Source organism: Nicotiana sylvestris, chromosome 6 (genome assembly GCF_000393655.2).
Source record: "Nicotiana sylvestris chromosome 6, ASM39365v2, whole genome shotgun sequence".
Lineage (NCBI taxonomy): Eukaryota > Viridiplantae > Streptophyta > Magnoliopsida > Solanales > Solanaceae > Nicotiana > Nicotiana sylvestris.
Window position 1 is genome coordinate 118,001,605 of NC_091062.1, and position 18,140 is coordinate 118,019,744.

The following is an 18,140-nucleotide window of genomic DNA, read 5'->3' on the forward strand; positions in this document are numbered from 1 at the left end:
AGGAAGGGGTCAAGATTCAGTAGGCATAGAGTAGTCAATTGGGACCAAATTCAGAAAACCCCAATTAAGAAAAGACTAAGTAAAACAAAGTACCATAGTAAATAAGGTAATGAAATCAATTAATTTTACACAGACGAAGTAAAGCTTTTAGGGTTTTAAAAGAAGATCTTTCAATCACCATCAATTAAGAAAAATTAGAATCAATCATGGGGAGTCATGATTCTGTCTTCTAAGCATATAAAGAGAGACGAATGAACAGGAGTAGCAAACGAACAAGGTCAGCTATATAGATAGAAAGAAACAAGAGATGAGCAAACACAATCATATAGAGGTGATGTAAGTAGGCTAAAGATTCAGTAGAACATGTTCGAAGCATGGTGACCACGAGAGATTAACAAGAATTAGGTAAATAGGCTAACACACAGAACCAAAGCAAAGAAAAATCATGCTGACACACAGAACCAGGGCAAAGAAAATCATGCTAACACACGGAACCAAGATGAAGAAAATCATGCTAACACACAGAAACAAAATAAAGAAAATCATGCTAACACATATAATCAAAGCAAAGAAAATCTTTAAAAATTAGGGCTTTTAACAGAGATGAATTAAAAAGCAGCAGGAACATAGAATCGGTTAAAATAAGCAAGGAAAAAAGGTTTAATCATGAGGAAATCGGTAGGAACAGGTGTAGAAAGAAATCCGAGAAAACCCTAGTTTTTTTTAAAGAAGGTTAAATGGTTTAAAAATGAGGATCTTTCAGAAGAAGTTCAAAAATAGGCAAATCATAGAAGGAAACAGGCTTTAATCATGAAAATAACACAGATCTGAGAGATCCAGAAGAGAGTTAGGGTTTCAAAAGGAAACCCAAATGGAAATCGAAAGAACCTGTTGCAAACTTCACCGATCGTGACATATAAGGTGTGATTTTGCCCAAAATCATACCGGAGAAGCCATAAGTAATAGAAATAGAAACCCTAGGTCCAAATCGTCATGGACCAGGGTCCTTGAGGGCCTTAGAGATGATGAGCCGGGCAATGAGAGACCTATTCGAGGCTTGGGTTGAAAGGGTGGTCACCGGAGATGACCGGAGAAGGAGGTGATTGACGGAGCTTAGGGTTAGGTTGAGAGAGAAGAGAGGAGATCAAAGAATTTGAGGGCGGCAAAATTAGAGAAATGATTTAGGGTTTGGGGTCTCTCAGAATTAAAAAGGAAAGGTCGTATATGGACTGTTGATCTGGGAGATCAATGGCCAAGATTCAATCGGGTAGGTGGGTTCCGAGTTTAGGTAAGGGTTAATAGGGTCTGTGTAGGGTTTTTTAATTAGAATATTGGGCTGGGAATTGGTCCGATTTTGGCTACAATTGAAAGCCAAATTTGACTATAATTTAAATAGCCAATTTTCACCTATTTAATTTATAGAAATAATAGGTAATTTATGAAAAACAATTTAATGTGCCAAAATAATTTAAAATACATAATTATCATTTTAAAAATATAGGAACCAATTTTATGTATAAAATATTATTATACCTTAAAATGGGCTAACATTGCAATTATATGGAATTTAGCTTTAAAATACTAAATGTAATTATAAAAATGAATAAAAATTATACTAGCTATATTTTGGCATAAGTATAGAAATTAAATAAATTAGTCATCAAAAAATAATTTTGTAAATAATTATTGGGTATTTTATGGATAAAAGGAAAGAAACTAAATCAATTTAAACCCTTAAAATTGTGGAAAAAATAATAAAAACTTTGTGCATGCTTATATATGCATATATATGCTATTTGGAAGGTATTTATGCATATTTAAAATATATAAGGGAAAATTGGGTATCAACAGCTGCCCCTCTTTACCCTAGAAAGATGAAAGAGTTTTCGGGTAAAGAAATGATGGTCAATTTTGACCGGATGGGATGTTTTGAAAGATAGAGGCCGAGCTCTGGTTTCCGAGTTGCCTATATATCCTTGATTTTTACAGGAATCAGGCCATGTATAGTTCTGGATTTACCTGCGGAATATGCCGATGAAATTATTGTAAGAACGGACACAAGATGTGGAAGTGGTTACAATCGGGATAGTCATAGGGAACTGGAGCGAGATCGCTCCTGCTAGGATAGTGGTTGCTTATTGACTACCTGCAGATAAAAGATGCTACAAATGTATTTGCAAAAATTTAAACATGATGCAAATTCCCTTTGGACCATGAAGGTTGTCTTCGGACGGTTAAAGATGACGTCCTTAGACCATGAAGTCCGGGGCCATGAGTTGTTTAATGAGGGATTCACAGGCCATGAAATAATGTTCTCGAGCCATGAAAATGGTGCCTCCAAACCATGACGCCTTTGAATAATGATATGTATATTTGAGAGATCCTCATGCCATGGCATGATGTGTTCCGGCTATGAGGATGGTGCCTTTAGACTATGATGCCTTGGGACAGATTGGCGATATTTCAGCCCATGATATGCAATAATATGATGTAACAAGACAAGGCTTAGTCTTGTGAGGTTGAGGGCAAAGCTTAGCCCGAAAGAGGAGCAAATAGATAGTGCCGGAGAGACAACGCTTAGTCTCGGTGAAAGAATGTAAATTGGAGGCAGAGTTTAGCCTCATGTAGGTATGGAGACAGATCTTAGTCTCATGCAAATGAAGGCATAGATTAGCCTTATGCAAATATGGAGTCCAGGATTAGACTCATACAGGGAGAAGACATTGCTTAGCCTTATGCAAATATGGAGGTAGAGCTTAACCTCATGCAAGATGCGGGACAGGGCTTAGTCCCATGAAAATTGAAGACAATGCTTAGCCTTATGCGGATATGGATTCGGCTTAGCCTCATACAAGATTCAGTACAGGGCTTAGTCCTATGCAAATGGAAGGAAATGCTTAGCCTTATGCAGATATGGAGTCATGGCTTAGACTCATGCAAGATGGGAGACAGAGCTTAGTCTCATGCAAATGTGGAGTCAGAGATTAAACTCATGCAAATATGGAGTCAAACATTAGACTCATGCAAATGTGAAGTCAGAGATTAGACTCATGCAAATGTGGAGTCAAGGATTAGACTCATACAAAGAGAAAATAACAGATAAGGGTAGAGTGTATCTTAGCTAGGATATGTTCAGCATCTAACAGCCGGATGGATGGTGAATTTGCTTTGTGTACGAATGCTATCGTCAAATGTGCCTGCGTTCAAAGAAAAATCGTAAGTTTCATGAGGGGAGGTTGGTTATTGCTTCATCTGCCGGCCTTGCTTTGCTCCGTTCTGGAAGCCCTCTTTCGAGTTTCCCTAGGTAGCACCTGACTGTTATAAAAAATAGAATTTTCAAAAAATATGAATTCATTGATAAAATAGGATTGTTTTGGAAGCGTATTGATATATCAAGTAACTTTTGATGAACTAGTGACTGTGACACATTTCAAAGGCATGGAAGCTCTCTTATGTTGGAATTTTGAGGGTCCTCCTCAAAATTCTGCCCCAGTTTGGTAGATAATTTTTTTGTTTGCGGATGGCGGACCTCGCTGAATCTTCTGAGAATCCTTCTCAAAAGTTTGCCCTAGTTCTTGACTGATTACTAACTTCCTGGAATGTGATGGCGCTGACTGGACATGCTCCAAAATTTTGAGAACCTTACTCAAAATTCTGCCCCAGTTTCTGATTCTGGGGAAAACTGAAAATTTATTGTGATATGACCGAACCCATAAGGCTGCCTACGTATCCCCTCTTAAATGGGAATTAGGTCAAGCGTAGTTCGATTACATCAGAAAAGAAATGTGAAATAATTTTAAGCATAGTATCTCTAGACTGTATCTGAATTGATTGGTTTCGGCCAGATTTCTCCATCCATCTCTGCAAGTATGAGTGCTTCTCCTGTTAGTACTCTATGAACCATATACAGACCTTGCCAGTTGGGAGAAAATTTCCCTTTGGCTTCATCTTGGTGTGGCAAAATCTTCTTCAATACCAGTTGTCCTGGTGCGAACTGTCTTGGTTTGACCCTTTTGTTGAAGGCTCTGGCCATTCTGTTCTGATAAATTTGGCCATGACATATTGCATTCATCCTATTTCCATCGATAAGGGCCGATTGTTCATAGCGACTTCTTACCCATTCTATATCGCTAAGCTCAGCTTCATGTATGACTCTTAAAAAAGGAATCTCTACCTTGGATGGGATGACAGCCTTGGTACCATAAACCAGCATGTAGGGGGTTGCCCCGATTGACGTGCAAACTGTGGTACGGTACCCTAACAGAGCAAAGGGTAACTTCTCATGCCATTGCTTGTGATTCTCTACCATTTTCCTTAGTATCTTCTTAATGTTCTTGTTGGCAACTTCTACGGCTCCGTTCATCTGAGGTCTGTAGGCAGTGGAATTCTTGTGCTTGATTTTGAAGGTTTCACATATAGCTTTCATCAGATCATTGTTGAGGTTGACGGCATTGTCAGTAATAATGGACTCAGGAACTCCGAATCGGCACACAATACGATCCTTGACAAAATCTGCAACGACTTTCTTGGTTACAGCTTTGTAAGATACAGCTTCTACCCATTTCGTGAAGTAATCAATGGCTACCAGAATAAACCGGTTTTCGTTTGAAGCAGTGGGCTCAATCGAGCCAATAACATCCATTCCCCAGGTGGCGAATGGCCAAGGTAAGCTTGTTGTATTGAGCTCATTTGGCGGCACTTTTATCATGTTCGGCATGCACTTGACATTGAAAGCATTTGCGGACATACTGAATACAATTCGTCTCCATGGTCATCCAAAAGAAACCTGCCCTGAGTATCTTCTTGGCCAGAACGAAATCATTCATATGTGGGCCACATGTCCCAGCATGCACATCCTCAAGTAGCTTAGAAGCTTCCTTTGCATCGACACACCTTAGTAAACCCAAATTCGGAGTTCTTCTTTACAAGTTCCCTCCACTGAGGAAGAATTTATTTGACAATCTTCGGAGCGTGCGTTTCTGAATGTGATTTGCATGCTCTGGGTATTCTCCTTTCGATAAGTACTCCTTGATGTCATGGAACCAAGGCTTTCCATCGGCTTCTTCCTCGACATGAGAACAATATGTCGGCTGATTATGGATCATCACCGGAATGGGATCAATATAGTTCTTTTTTGGATGTTGTATTATTGATGACAAAGTGGCTAATGCGTCGGCGAATTCATTCTGAATTCTGTGCATATGTCAGAACTCTATCTTCGTGAACCTCCTTTTTAATTCCTACATGTGGTGAAAATATGGCAATATCTTGAAATTCTTGGTGGCCCACTCTCCTTGTACCTGGTGCACAAGAAAATTTGAGTCACCGATCACCAGCAACTCCTGAATGTTCATGTCGACTGCCATGTTGAGCCCTAGTATCTAGGCTTCATATTCCGCCATGTTGTTGGTGCAGGGAAATCTGAGTTTTAGCAGATACCAGATAATGCTGACCCATTTTTTATACCAAAACTGCTCCAATGCCTACTCCTTTGAAATTTATGGCTCCGTCAAAGAACATCCTCCAACCGTCATATTCTTCCGTAATGTCTTCTCCCACGAATGATATTTCTTCATTAGGAAAATTCATTTTCAAAGGTTCGTATTCTCCTCCTGCTGGATTCTCAGTGAGGTGATCTGCTAATACTTGTCCCTTGACTGCCTTTGAGTTACATAGACGATGTCGAACTTACTCAGTAGTATCTGCCATTTAGCCAGTTTCCCAGTAGGCATGGGCTTCTGAAATATGTACTTTAGAGGATCCATCCTGGATATTATGTATGTGGTGTAAGCACAGAAGTAATGCCTCAACTTCTGGGTTGTCCAGGTCAAATCACAACAAGTGCGTTCAAGCAGAGAATTCTGTGCTTCATAAGGTGTGAATTTCTTGCTCAGGTAGTATATGGCCTGCTCCTTTCTTCCCGTCTCATCATGTTATCCCAAAACACATCTGAAGGCTCCGTCTAACACGGATAGATAAAGTAGCAATGATCGTCCTGGTTCTGGCGGGACCAGAACTGGCGGTGTGGACAGGTATTTCTTGATCTTGTCAAAAGCTTTCTGACAATCTTCAGTCCAACTTGTCTCGGCATATTTCCTCAGCATCTTGAAGATGGGTTCACATATTACTGTGGATTGTACTATGAATAGGCTGATGTAGTTGAGCTATCCTAGGAAGCTCATCACGTCCTTTTTGCTTTTAGGTGGCGGTAACTCCTGGATATCTTTGACTTTAGTCAGATCTAGCTCGATCCCTCAGCGACTGATAATGAATCCCAATAACTTTCCTGCAGGAACCCCAAATGCACACTTTGTGGGGTTCAACTTCAAATTGTACCTCTTGAGCCTGTCGAAGAATTTTCTCAAGTCTGCAATGTGATCCGCAGACCTCTTGGATTTGATAATAACGTCGTTCACATATACCTCTATTTCTTTGTGTATCATATCATGGAAGATGGTTGTCATGGCCCTCATGTAAGTAGCCTCAGTATTCTGTAGACCGAATGGCATCATCTTGTAGTAGTATACACCCCAAGGCATAATAAAAGCTATATTCTCGGCATCTTCGTCATCCATCCATATCTGGTGATAACCTGCGAAGCAATCTACAAAGGATTGGAGTTCATGCTTGGCGCAGTTATCGATCAGGATATGTATATTTGGCAGTGGGAAGTCGTCTTTGGGACTTACTCTATTTAAATCCCGATAATCAATACATACTCAGACCTTCCCGTCTTTCTTCGAAACTGGCAAAATGTTAGCTGACCATGTCGGGTACTCAACCACCCTGAGAACCTTGGCTTTGATCTGCTTGGTAACTTCCTCCTTGATTGTCAGACTCATGTCTGGTTTGAATTTTCTGAGTTTCTGCTTGACTAGCGGGCACATGGGATTGGTAGGCAACTTGTGAGCTACTATAGATGTGCTCAAACCGTTCATATCGTCATATGACCATGCAAAGATATCCTCATATTCCTTTAGAAAATGGATGTATTCTTCCTTCTCTGTTGGTGACAAGTGAATGCTGATGCGGGTCTCTTTGATGGTCTCGGCGTCTCCCAAATTTACTGCTTCTGTTTCGTCTAAGTTGGATTTAGGCTTGTTCTCAATATTCTCAACTTCCCTGACAATTTCCTCGGGTATCTCATCTTTTTCCTCTGATTCACTATCCTCATGTTGCGTTGCCTCATTACATGTCACAGTCACTAGTTCATCAGGAAAAGTAATAATAACACTATAGAAAGGAAAAGTATAAAAAATAGTAATGAATAATGATAAAGGATAAATACATATGATTAAAACTAAGAAAATTGTTAAAACAAAGCTTGGCTCAGTGGATCGAGAATTTATTTTAAACAGAGAAATCTTAAAACAAAATTTCTAAAAAATTTAAATGCCTAAAATAGCTAAAAATTCTGCCAAGCTACCCAGGGACTCGGCGGGCTCGGGATGGTGTGGCGGTCCAGTTTCTGAGGATAGCTCCCTTTGCCACGGTCTGAATGGAGAGGCCTTCTTCCTTCTCCTCCTTAATTATGGCATTGCAGTCCATATCCTCATCTTCCAAGAACAGATCCTTCAGCCTAGCTAGTGCTTCTTCTTCGGCAGTTCCCCATATTGTGTCTGCCTGATGGAAAGCTTGTTTCAATCGGGGTATCGGTTGTTCAAGAGGGTAATACGGTCCACGCCATGGAGGCGACCATTCCCTGTACTCCTGCCATGTATACTGGTATCCGAGCCCAAAGATGGTACCATGATTTTTAAGCCGTATCGGCTTGGTGATACCCTAGAGGTTCTTTCCCAACCCTTTACCGGGTTCGTATTCGGACCATGCTAGTATGCTTTTTATTTTGTTACTCCACCACTTAGCTTTCTCGATGGCATTGACCCGTTCAATGTGATGGTAGATTTCCTCTCCTAGCCTCCTTATATGTCCGATGGCCGAAATGGTTTGACTGGTGTAGATAGGGTTACTTCCATCTCCATGAATGATTACCTTCTGATGGTTCCATTCAAATTTTATGACCTGATGTAGTGTGGAGGGTACGACTCCAGCAACATGGATCCATGGGCGGCCCAAAAAAAGATTATATGAGGCTGGTATGTCAAGTACTTGGAATTCAACGTCGAACCAAGTCGGTCTCATCTGCAAGCAAAGGTTGATTTCCCCGATCGCGGCCCTCTGGGACCCATCGAAAGCCTTCACATTCATGCCTTTGGTATGTATTTCATGGAAGCCTTTCAGGGTATCCAGTGGACAATTATTTAGACTCGAACCTCCATCAACCAGGATCCTGGCAATGAACTTGTCTTCGAATTTTACCGTAATATGCAATGCTCGATTGTGATTCAGACCTTCGGGGTGGTAGCTCATCTTCATAGAAGATAATCTTGTGTCTCTCCAATACTTGACCGACCATGTTGGCCATTTCTCCTCCAGTGATGTTATTGGGTACATAATCCTCGCTCAGTACTTTCATCAAGGCGTCTTGTGATGCCTCTGAATTCTGTAGTAGTGACAGGATAGATATCTGAGTAGGGACTTTGTTCAAAGGGTCAACAACAGAATACTCTTTTGCCTGTACTTTCCACCACAGATCATCCGGCCTAGTCTCAATGGCAGGTTGCCTAGCAGTGGCATTCTTACTTGAACCTCCCAGGTGTTAAGGTGTGTAGACTCTTCCAGTTCTAGGCATCCCTTGTGCGGCGTCAGATTCTTCTATCTTAGTCTTCCCTTTTCGTCGAACCTCGATGACATAATCCCAAGGTATCGCCTTTGAGTTGAATGGGGGTGTGGTTGACACCGTCACAGTAAAAGGTGTGACCACTTCTACTTCAAATGGAGCGGAGGTGGCTGCGGGTGCAGAGTCACTTCCACCTCGAATAGAGCTGAGGTAGTGACCTCAACATCAATAGGTTCCTGAGTCTGAACCACGATAGGAGTAAGTGTGACTGCAACCTTGAAGTCATCGGCTTCTCAGATAAGCCCGATCGACCCCTTGGGGTCCCATTCTTCATTTGTTTCTATGACATATACACCGTCACCTCTATGATTAGGGAGGGGATTATTGTGGACGTTAGGTGCGACTTCCTTTGCTTGTATGACCTTGTTGTCAATGAGTGTCTGAATCTTATCCTTCAATGTTCAGCACTCAGTAGTGGTGTGCCCTTTCATGCCGGAGTAGTCGGCACAGGTTTTGTTCGGATTGACCCATTGAGATGGATTTTCTAGCACCACAGCGGGAATAGGAGTGACATAACCTGCGGCCTTTAGTCTTTCGTACAATTGGTCGATGGGCTCAGCAATGGCGGTGTATTGTTTGTGTAGCTTGCGGTCGACGTTGGGTCTTGGTCTCAGATAATTTTGGCGAGTTGGTGGTGATTAGAAGTGGGATGGTTGGGAATTATAGGTGTGATGGACAGTGGCTGGTTGGGAATATATGGGAGATGAAGATTGATATGTAGGTGGTGATACTTGGTATGTGGGTGGAGGTGTTTGATAGGTGGGTGGAGGTGTTTGATATGTGGGTGGAGGTGTTTGGTAGGTTGGTGGAGGTGTTTGATATGTGAGTGGAGTTTTTGGGCCCTAGGCCACCATTACTGCCCCAACATCTCTCTTCTTAGATATGCCACCTGATTGTAGTGTCTTATTCATGGCTTACAGTGCCTCAAAATTTGTTACCATCCCGCTCTTGATTCCTTCTTCGATCCTTTCCCCGAGCTTGATGATATCAGAGAATTTGTGATTTTCGATGACCATCAATCTCTCATAATATTATGGATCCTGTGCTCTGGTGAAGAATTTATTCATTTGTTCTTCGTCCAAAGTGGGCCTGACCTTGGCTGCTTCTGACCTCCAACGAGTAGCATATTCGCGGAAAGTCAGTAGGCTTCTTCTTGAGATTCTTGATGTATAAGACATCAGGTGCATTTTTTGTGTTGAACCTGAACCGGTACATGAAATCTGACGTCATGCTTACCCAATTGGACCATTTCTTGGGATTCTGGCTAATATACCAAGACAATGCGTCCCTAGTAAGGCTCCTCATAAAGAGCTTCATCCGAATCTTTTCATCTTTTCCAACCCCGACAAGCTTATCACAGTAAGTCCTTAGGTCAACCCTGGGATCACCTGTACCATTGAACATTTCGAACTTGGGAGGTTTGTACCCCTCTGGCAGTTCCACATCGAGCTGTATGCACAAATCTTTGCAGTTCAAACCTTCTATTCCTCTATCGCCTTCAACACCTTGAACTCGGCTTGTCAGCTTATTGAGTTCTTCGGCTATGTTCTTAATGAGCAGGTCCTTTTCAGAGGATTCTGGTGCATAGGATATGGGCTGGGTAGAATGTGGTATAGTTTCCACGTATATGGGATTGCTCTGATGGGTGCCAGGGACTTGGGTATAGTGATGGTCATTGGTAGAGTTTTGTGGATCCGGAATGAGTGGTGGTGTATTTTGGGGAGTGAGGTAAGTGGTGGTTGGTGGGTACGGGATTGGTTGATATTTTTGTAGTGGAGTTGGTATCGACAATGGATTGATATTTTGTGGTGGAGTTGTGTATTGATTTGGTATGGTAGGATTTTACGGCTATTGGTTTTGTGTGTTTTGAGGAGGTGTTGGGTTCTTTGCATTCTATTGGTAGATATCATGGACATTGAGGGTGAGTGACAAGTTTGTCAAATTGCTGACCTGCTCAAGTTCTCCTTGCAGTTCTAGTATCTTTTGTTCATGTCTCAAAACCAGGTCATTCGGGGCCAGAGTACTACGACCATCGGAAGTCTCCGCGTTCTCAATGTTTTCCTTTTGGATTCCACTTAAGTCGTCCATCTTTGATTTCCCTCTACTTTTTGTGTTGCTTAGAGGAGGAGGATATGGAGGGCCTCTAGATCTGGTATGATATGCTGACGAGGCCAGTATGGATGAACCAACCTGTAGGGATGAGAATAATAATAATAAAAGTAAACAAAATAAAAGGTAACAAGTTAGTGGGGATCCTGAAATGTTTGCAGTATTTAAACACATAGTGCGAGATATGAACTCGTATCCTAATTTGGGAGCCTCGTTGTGCCCGAGGTAGGCCTATTGACAAGTAGATTCGGAGAACTTCAAATGTCAATAAATGTTTTATTTCATAATATAAAGGTAGACGAATGCAAAACAACACTAACATAATGAAAAAAAACAAGTCACTACTGACACTTGGCCTTATTACATTTTAAGAAAAGCAGGTAAATCTAATCTATTTGGTCCTAGAAGGACATTCCCCAGATTCGATCTTCCGGACTCCATCAAACAGATCTCCCAGCTCGCAGTCCAAGCAGCAAGTAGGCTCAGGCCATATGTCCTCCCTCTGCTCCTTCAGCATTCTGACAATTTTCAATCCTTTTTATGACTTTGCCTTCCAGTTCCACTATTCCTCGCTCCAAGTATTCCAGTTTTCTATTAGAAACGACTGCCATCTCTTTCCATTCCTCGATCAACCTCACGTTCCTCTCATGTATCTCCCAATGTTCATTCTCAGAATCGTGGACTATCTTGCGCAGCCTGTTGTATTTGACTTGGGCTTCAGCTTCCTCATCTATGATTTTGTTCCCTCGACCAGTCCCTGGTGTCACCGCTCCTTTCAGATTGTCCTCCAACCATGCAGGGTAGAGAGGCTCGCACCCCACGTGATATCTATCTGGCTCAACAGTGCTTTTCTCCACAATGGTTTTGCAGTGCCACATGTGCTGAGCTTGGCACTTGTAAGGTATGTCATCGTCTTGGAAATTTTCCCTGAAATGACTCATCTTGACAACCCTTGGTACAACCTGCTTTCTACATGCTTGCCTCATAACTTGTATAGGGACATATGGATATATCCCTCTCAACCCGATCAACACCAAATGCGGAGCATCCCTGGACCTGATAATGAACTCGTCCGTTGGAAACCATTCAACCATCCACTGCACCTGTTCCTCGGTCATATTGTCGAAGAACTCTACCCATTCGCTGGCACTTTCCGGCTGAGCAAATCTGTCAGGAATGTAGGTCATCTGCTTAGGGTGATGGAAAGCGATGTGGTCGTTCCAAACCCTTCGCGGAAATTCTTGGTGATAGCAACCCTTTTGGAGATGCTCCAACAACTATAATTGCAGCAATAAATTACAGCCCTCAAAATGCTGGACCCATCTTTAACAGCGTTCCAAGGCCCTATAGATATTAACTATGATCATGGGGTCTATGGTATATGCCTGTCCATTAATCCCCTCCATCAGAGTTTTGGCGACCATGGCCAACCTGGTGTGGATTCTTCCCATTTTCATTGGGAACACTATCATCACCAGAAAGCACACGATGAACATGAACACTCTACGGTGGATGTGACCCAGTGAAGTGAGGGCGATCTTATCATGATAAGTGCGAAAAAACTTGTTGTGGCCATACCTCTTGTAGAGATATGGCCTGCCTGTACGGTTTTCCAGTACCAAAAGCCCGAGACTGTCCCAAGTCAACCCTGCAAGTCCTCCTATTTCCTCTAGGAGTGCCGTCATTTCTATGTCGCCGAAATGGAACACGGCTCTTTCACTATCCCAGAATAGGGTGGCAGCCTCGATCATTTTCTTGTTTGGTTCAATATCTGGAAAGGAAGGCAATTTACCCAGGTACTTTTTCACGTTCTTCTTCTCACTTAAGGAAATATATTCCCACCAATTTAGCAACAATGGAGGGATATTTCTAACCATATCGAATCTGGAACCTCATGCCTCATTTTTTGCAAAACCAAAGGGTTAGGCTTTACCCCCACCGGACTCGGCTATTTATACATTTATGATCAGCATATCGGCATATAGTCCTCCAAATTAATGCACATAACGTGATTGTGTCCATTGGGATTATGGAAAACCCGATGGACTTTGGATAAGGCTTGTCTTAAAGGATCATTATGTGGACAACATAACTGATCCAACTAGGTTTGACCATGATGCATGCATAATTTAAATAGAGTTAAGTTTCTATGGGGTTTTAGACTGGTACCCTCAAGTGGATAACTTGAGGTGGAAGGCACGGAACCGTCGACTGCACCACTGATCGACTGGTTTTACCGTAAATAAGCCTTTCCGAATTTAAGCGTAATAAATAGGAAGAGCGCAACCACTCATTAAAGCGTTGCTATAGGATTTGAGACGCACGAGTGGAATATGATGTAGAACATAATTTATGCAGCAATTAATAACATGTAGGCAAGTATTTTCACGTTGGAAAAATAAATACAGCATTTAAATAATTGACAAGACAGTTACAAGAAAAGGAAAACCAAGAGACAAGTCAGTTTTCAGAATCATAAATGCCTAAAAGAAACAACAGTTAAATCCAGACAAGGGAGCAGGGTATGGGATAAACATGCTTGGACTAATTTGTAAAAAGAAGTGCGTTGCGGTAAGAGCCTAGAAACTTTCCCAGCAGAGTCACCATGCTGTTGCACCCCCTTTTTCTCCTCCGCGGGGAGGAGTTCGGGTTTCAACATTCCATGGGGTGTAATGACTCATTTCCTTTTGGGAATTGGGTATTTGAAGAGTCACCACCTAACGGATTAAGGTGCGTTAGGGCACCTAGAGTAATTAACTCTTGGGTTGGTTTGCATCACCAGAGATTAGGGTAAGGGCTCGAAATAACCTTGAGAGTAACGTGTTAAGTGCCCCTCGCGGTCCACAACGGTGGGTCCCAAACTAATTTATATTCACAAATTAGTCCATACAAATAGTTGAATCAAATAAGTTGTTTGTAAAGCATATTGAACAATTCAAGTAGTGAAATAAAGGTTTGAAAAATTTATAAACAAACAAAGTTTTAAACAAGGAGAGGATTTGGGGTAAGGAGGGGTCCTAGGTTGTTTATCCTATAGGATCACCCCACACAATGTCTGGTAAGAACTTCTCAATGAGGGGTACACGTGACATTAATGCGTAGTCAGCATATCCCATGTCTACCCTTCCCATCCCCTTATTGGTCATGCAAAGCGAGTATTTGGTCACTGATTCCTATTGCGTGCTGCTACCCGTCCCTTCTTAATAGTCCCAGAGGGAGTTAGGACCTCTACCTATAGGTGGTTCTAGACGTACCCCTAAGGTTTTAAAAGGCAAAAATCTAAGGCGAAAGTCAAAAAACATTTAGGACTTCCACATAATGGGAAAAATTAAGAGGCTCACTCCTCCTCATACAAATATACAAGCAGCACGACTCAAACATAGTTAAGGTCTTTATTAAAGTCCTAAAGCAGGATTTCTAAGTGATTATGCTGAAATAGACCACTTTCAGATCCAGAAGTTATAACCTAGTAGTTGCCTAGAGACTCCTCTTTAAAAGCTTATCAGAATCAAAAACGTTGAATGACAAAAACAACTTCAGGGAAATGCAGATTTTGACAATTCCCTAAGGCTTGCTTATATGTAGTACTGTGTCTTATACAAAAACAAACAGTTTTTCGAAATAGACCCTTGTGATACCTATAGGTAGGATATTTAATGAGATTAGAGCAATGCTGAAAGAGCTAGTTTCAAGAAATTTCACTGCTTAATAAAACCAGTTTTTAAGAAGTAAACTAGGCGAAATGAAATCGACTTATCAGGCTAATTAGATTTTTAGACATAATTTCGAATAGAAATCCATATAGGCATGGTATCTAGGCATATTACTGGTTTTAGTCAATTTGCAGTAACATATGAAAGACTTATTGAATCAGAATTAGGTCCTATAGGCATGATATCTATATTTGAATTGATTTAAGACACGATTGTTTAAAAAACCTATGATTTCGAAAATGCAGAACCTTAAGAGCATGATTTCTACTTGATGCAAACAACATTAGAAGTGGAAACCTATAGGCATGATGTCTATTATGCAAACGAAATCAGATTCAACAAGAGTAAAACCCTATAAACATGTTTTCTATTGAGTAAAGCAGATAGATTTGAAAGTAAAAACCCAAAGAGCAGGATTTCTACCCATATTACCCCACAAAGCAAACATCTACCCACCCTTTTACTAAATACCCCAAATTTATGTTTACAAATTATTACAGGTCAATAACTAAATTACATAAGTGAAATGGAAAATCAAGAAGCTATTCTATAGAGAGCCTGCAATCAGGCCCAAGTTTTCCAAAGCCTCCAATGGTCCTACAAGTCTCATTTCCATAGACAAATCGGATTCTAGGCGCATCAAAGTTCCCTAAGGGTCTCAAAGACCCCGGGCAATGCTTACACCTAGACTTAGTAACCAAAATTTAAACCAGTGCAATGTGGAAAGGCCAGCCTTAGTATGCTAGAGTTCAGAGGGTTCTCAAGAGGATCCCAAGGCAGCACACATACTAGAGGGGGCAGAACTTACTAACTAAGAGTAAAGTGAAAGTGCAGGACACAGGTTGAAAGAAGTTTATTAAAGATTGGATTTAAAAGTCTGTTTTGAAAGCCACTAGTAAAGTAATATAGGCTGTTGGAAAGAGGTTGGAGTGGTAAACAAAATCAAGCACTTCAGAATAGGATCACACATAGAATCCAAATGAACGCAGTAGTCACATAGGGGTCAAAGGGTTTGGGGATACACAGACATTTGACTGCAGACACATAACCCCAGTAAGGGTATTAGGACTGGTTTAGACATGCTTAGAGATAGTTGATACTGGCATAATCACAAACCAGTCATGAGGAACATAAACACATAGAGGGGGATAAGGATCTGGGATTCACAAAAATGGCAAGTACATAGTAGGTAAAACAATTATCCAGGCATGCTTTGAATCATATAAGGGAATACATTGATTTTAAGGAAGGGGAGTCATACTAGCATGCTGATAATATAACCTAACTACAAACCTCACAACAGAACCACAAGTAAAAGCAAGCTAGAAATAAAAGAAACTGAAACAAGAAGAGAAACATGTTGTTGTTGAGGCTTTAAATTAAACTAGGACATACCAGTGAAGATAGAAATAAGCAGAATGAAAGAACGAAAGAGCACAGAGGATTAGCCTTGGCTTGCAGCCGGCTAATAGTAGCAAATAGCACAAGAGAGGGGGAAGAACAGGGATTTTAATAAGAGAGGGGTTTTGAAAAACCAAGTGTCCGTGTCTTGTTTGTAAAAGACTTAAAGTATTTATAGCTAAAAGTAGGTAGTGGAATAAGGTAAAAATCATAGTAATATACTAATTTAAGAACTCAGAATTATTCAATTAGAGAATCAAGAAAGTATTCCCTTAAATTAAGGGAATCAAAATCAAACGGAAAGATTCAGTACCATATAAGGCAGGAAGAAGAATCAGTGCATGCTTAAATAAGGAAAGGGTAAAGGTTCAGTAGGCATAGAGTAGTCAATTGGGACAAAATTCAGAAAAACCCAATTAAGGAAAGACTAAGTAAAACAAAGTACCATAGTAAATAAGGTAATGAAATCAATTAATTTTACACAGACGAAGTAAAGCTTTTAGGGCTTTAAAAGAAGATCTTTCAATCACCATCAATTAAGAAAAATTAGAATCAATCATGGGGAGTCATGATTCTGTCTTCTAAGCATATAAATAGAGATGGATGAACATGAGTAGCAAACGAACAAGGTCAGCTATATAAACAGAAAGAAACACGAGATGAGCAAACACAATCATATAGAGGTGATATAAGTAGGCTAAAGATTTAGTATAACATGTTCGAACCATGGTGACCATGAGAGATTAACAAGAATCAGGTAAACAGGCAAACACATAGAACCAAGGCAAAGAAAAATCATGCTGACACATAAAACCAAGGCAAAGAAAATCATGCTAACACACGGAACCAAGGTGAAGAAAATCATGCTAACACACAGAAACAAAGTAAAGAAAATCATGCTAACACACATAATCAAAGCAAAGAAAATCTTTAAAAATTAGGGCTTCTAACAGAGTCGAGTTAAAAAGTAGAAGGAACATAGAATCGGTCAAAATAAGCAAGGAAAAAAGGTTTAATCATGAGGAAATCGGTTCGAACAGGTGTAGAAAGAACTCCGAGAAAACCCTAGTTTTTTTTAAAGAAGGTAAAATGGTTCAAAAATTAGGATCTTTCAGAAGATGTTCAAAAATAGGCAAATCACAGAAGGAAACAGGCTTTAAGCATGAAAATAACATAGATCTGAGAGATCCAGAAGAGAGTTAGGGTTTCAAAAGGAAACCCAAATGGAAATCGAAAGAACCTGTTGCAAACATCACCGATCGTGACATATAAGGTGTGATTTTGCCCAAAATCACACCGGAGAAGCCATAAGTAACATAAACAGAAACCCTAGGTCCAAATCGACAAGGCACAGGATCCTTGAAGGCCTTAGAGATGATGAGCAGGGCGATGAGAGACCCATTGGAGGCTTGGGTTGAAAGGGTGGTCGCTAGAGATGATCGGAGAAGGAGGTGATTGACGGAGTTTAGGGTTAGGTTGAGAGAGAAGAGAGGAGATGAGAGAGTTTAAGGGCGGCAGAATTAGAGAAATGATTTAGGGTTTGGGGTCTCTCAGAATTAAAAAGGAAAGGTCATTTATTGACCGTTGATCTAGGAGATCAACGACCAAGATTCAACAGGGTAGGTGGGTTCCGGGTTTGGATAAGGGTTAATAGGGTCTGGGTCGGGTTTTTTAATTAGAAGATTGGGCTGGGAATTGGTCCGATTTTGGCTACAATTGAAAGCCAAATTTGGCTATAATTTAAATAGCCAATTTTCCCCTATTTAATTGATAAAAATAGTCGGTAATTTTTGGAAAATAATTTAAGATGCCAAGATGATTGAAAATGCATAATTATCATTTTAAAAATACATGAAACAATTTTATGCATATAAAATATAATTATACCTTAAAATGGGCTAACATTGCAATTATATGCAATTTTGATTAAAAATATAAAATGTAATTATAAAAATTCATAAAAATTATACTAGCTATATTTTGGTATAATTATAGAAATTAAATAAATGAATCATCGAAACAATAATTTTGGAAATAATTATTGGGGATTTTATGGATAAAAGGGAAGAAAATAAATCGATTTAAACCCTTAAATTGTGGAAAAAATAATAAAAACCTTGTGCATGCTTATATATATATATATATAGTATATTCTATTTTGAAGGTATTTATGCATA

The 18,140-nt window shown here is 40.4% G+C and overlaps 1 protein-coding gene across 1 annotated transcript; it reads right to left on the reverse strand.

Moving 5' to 3' along the window:
• Positions 1 to 3,811: 3,811 nt before the first annotated feature.
• LOC138871168 (uncharacterized) lies at positions 3,812 to 4,309 on the reverse strand. Its single transcript, XM_070149035.1, has one exon. It carries the CDS (start codon positions 4,307 to 4,309, stop codon positions 3,812 to 3,814), a length of 498 nt encoding a protein of 165 aa, XP_070005136.1.
• Between the last annotated feature and the right edge of the window lie 13,831 nt (positions 4,310 to 18,140).

What these genes read in the sequence shown, in the direction of transcription:
- LOC138871168 (XM_070149035.1), bottom strand. Translation starts at nt 4,309, where the DNA reads ATGGTAGAGAATCACAAGCAATGGCATGAGAAGTTACCCTTTGCTCTG.